A 2,308-nucleotide genomic window follows, 5' to 3' on the forward strand; every position below is an offset into this window, starting at 1 on the left:
TGTATGCCGCCTTTTTCTCTTCCACTTTGCCTTGGACCACTTCATTCCACCACCAGTCACCTTTGTGCCTGTCAGTGTAACCTTTCGAGACCCCTAACACCTCTTTTGCCGCCCCCCTAATACAGTTCGCCTTCGTCGCCCACATAGCACTCGCGTCCCCACTATCCTCCAAGCTCCCAAAGTCGATAAACTCCCCTCTAACTCCTGGGCTTTATCCTTAGTCAAGGGTCCCCACCTGATCCTAAGTCATCCTCGTGCCGACCTCTTCTTCCTCTTTATCATGATACCGACGTCTATCATCAAGAGCCTATGCTGCGTTGCGAGGATCTCCCCCGAGATAACCTTGCAGTCCTTACACACCCTCCATCATACCTCCTGAAGAGAATGTAGTCCATCTGGTTCCTCGCCACCGTACTTTGGAAAGTAACCAAATGCTCTTTCCTCTTCGGAAAACTAGAGTTCGCAATCACCATCTCAAATACCTCCACAAAATCTAACAGTGAAGTACTTCTCCGTTCCTAACCCCAAAGCCGAAGCCACCATGCACCTCGCCATAGCCATCACTAGTCGATCCAATATGACCATTGAAATTCCCTCCTATAAATAACCTCTCAGCAAGCGGGATACCACACACAATCTCATCCAACCCTTCCTAGAAGCGCCTTTTAACCTCTCATCCAAGCCCGCATACGGCGCGTAACCGCTAACTGCATTTAGGGTGTACTCCCTATCCACTAGCTTAATAGTCATTAATCTATCACTCAACCACCTTACCTCTACCACCGACTCTCAAAGATCCTTATCCACCAAAATACCCACTCTATTCTTACCCTTCATGTCTCCAAAGTACCACAACTTATACCTTTCTGCATCCCTCGCCCTCGATCCTACCCATCTAGTCTCCTGGACACAAGCTATATTAACCTTCCTCCTCTGAAGAATCTTCGCCAACTCTATAGACTTACGCATCCGTGTTTCTATGTTCCATTACCCAATTCTCAACCTAGAGGCTCCATTGTTCCCCTTACTCCCCCTGCCTCCCGTCCCACCCCCTGAGCCCTACCCCACCCGAGGACATGATCTTACTCTACCATCCCACACCTCAGCCACTATACCTACGACAGACTTAGGAAAATCACTAACTCAAAAATAGGCAAAAGGCCGATCTAGAAGAAAACGATATGTAGCTACATGCATGCATGCATATATTATGGTTATACTAATGCGACTAAAATGCTACCAATTTAACTAGCACAACGAAGAGAGTGACAGAAGCGGGAGGTACTAACTCCTGGGAGTAGAACCCGGATATTCAACTTGGTGCCGCCTTTGCTGCCACTTCTTCAACGATAATCGCCGGAAAAGGTCACCGAAAAGTTGACCGTAGTGAATGTTGCTCGTCGGAGCTAGCTGGAACATTATGGGATAGGGCGCTTCTGAAGAGACAACTGCCACCAAGATATCTTTGGCCTAAAATCTGATTGTACAGTAACACACTCGTCGGCGCGTGGTTGATCCTGCTAGGAACCCTAGATCTGTCGTCACTGCGCGCACACACACAAGAGAGGGGGGAGGAGAGAGAGAGAGAGAGAAGAAAAGATAGGGATAGAGCATAGGAGAGGAGATGGCAGTCACCGGTTCTGTGCAAGCTGCCGGCGTAGGAGGAAAAACGGGCGGAGAAAGGGATAGGGTGGAGAGAATAGAGGAAGGAGAGAAGGAGGGATAAGAGAGAGAAAGGAGGGGGGAGGGGGAATAGAGGACAAGAACTTACCTGGTGGTCATGGCCGTCGCCGATGCTAGAGCCTTGCTTGTCACTGGTGATGGCAGAGAGCCGTTAGACACAGCAGGGTGTGAGAGAGAGAAAGTTCGAAGAGAGAGAAAGAAAGCGTGATGAAATTGATGACATTCATAACTAATGTATAATTATTTAGTTAATTTTTATAAAGCTATATTTACTTTAAATACCTCATGATACATTTTTTTATTTATCATTTACATATATGCTTGTCATATAGTAAAAATGATTCATATGTTAATCTACAAAAATAGTTTATTATGTAATTACACTTGTCCAACCAAATATGATAGTAGAAGTTACACTGTAATTACACTGTGATCAAACAAATATGTCATTGCAACTACTATATTGTGTAATTACCAGGATGTGTCTAGTAATTACACCATCAGGTAATTACACATAGCTTTCCAAATCTTGTGAAATAACACTCTGCAATTATCAAGTGAAATGTGAGAATTGTAGGTAATTACATAGTATAACTACCATATGACTTTCCAAATCTTTTTTTAT

General features: G+C 44.9%; 1 protein-coding gene across 1 annotated transcript; it reads right to left on the minus strand.

Annotated features, from left to right (window-relative positions):
• LOC109221182 lies at positions 300-750 on the minus strand. Its single transcript, XM_019385650.1, has 2 exons — positions 628-750; positions 300-518 (listed from the first exon to the last, which is right to left on the minus strand). Exons 1-2 carry the CDS (start codon positions 748-750, stop codon positions 300-302), a joined length of 342 nt encoding a protein of 113 aa, XP_019241195.1.

Source organism: Nicotiana attenuata, chromosome 2, assembly GCF_001879085.1.
Source record: "Nicotiana attenuata strain UT chromosome 2, NIATTr2, whole genome shotgun sequence".
NCBI lineage: Eukaryota > Viridiplantae > Streptophyta > Magnoliopsida > Solanales > Solanaceae > Nicotiana > Nicotiana attenuata.

Excerpts from the sequence above, each read along its gene's own strand:
- LOC109221182 (XM_019385650.1), bottom strand. The coding sequence starts at position 750 with ATGACTATTAAGCTAGTGGATAGGGAGTACACCCTAAATGCAGTTAGC. Across the intron at positions 519-627 it reads GTTGGATGAGATTGTGTGTG|GAACGGAGAAGTACTTCACT; the intron begins GTATCCCGCTTG and ends CTTTGGGGTTAG.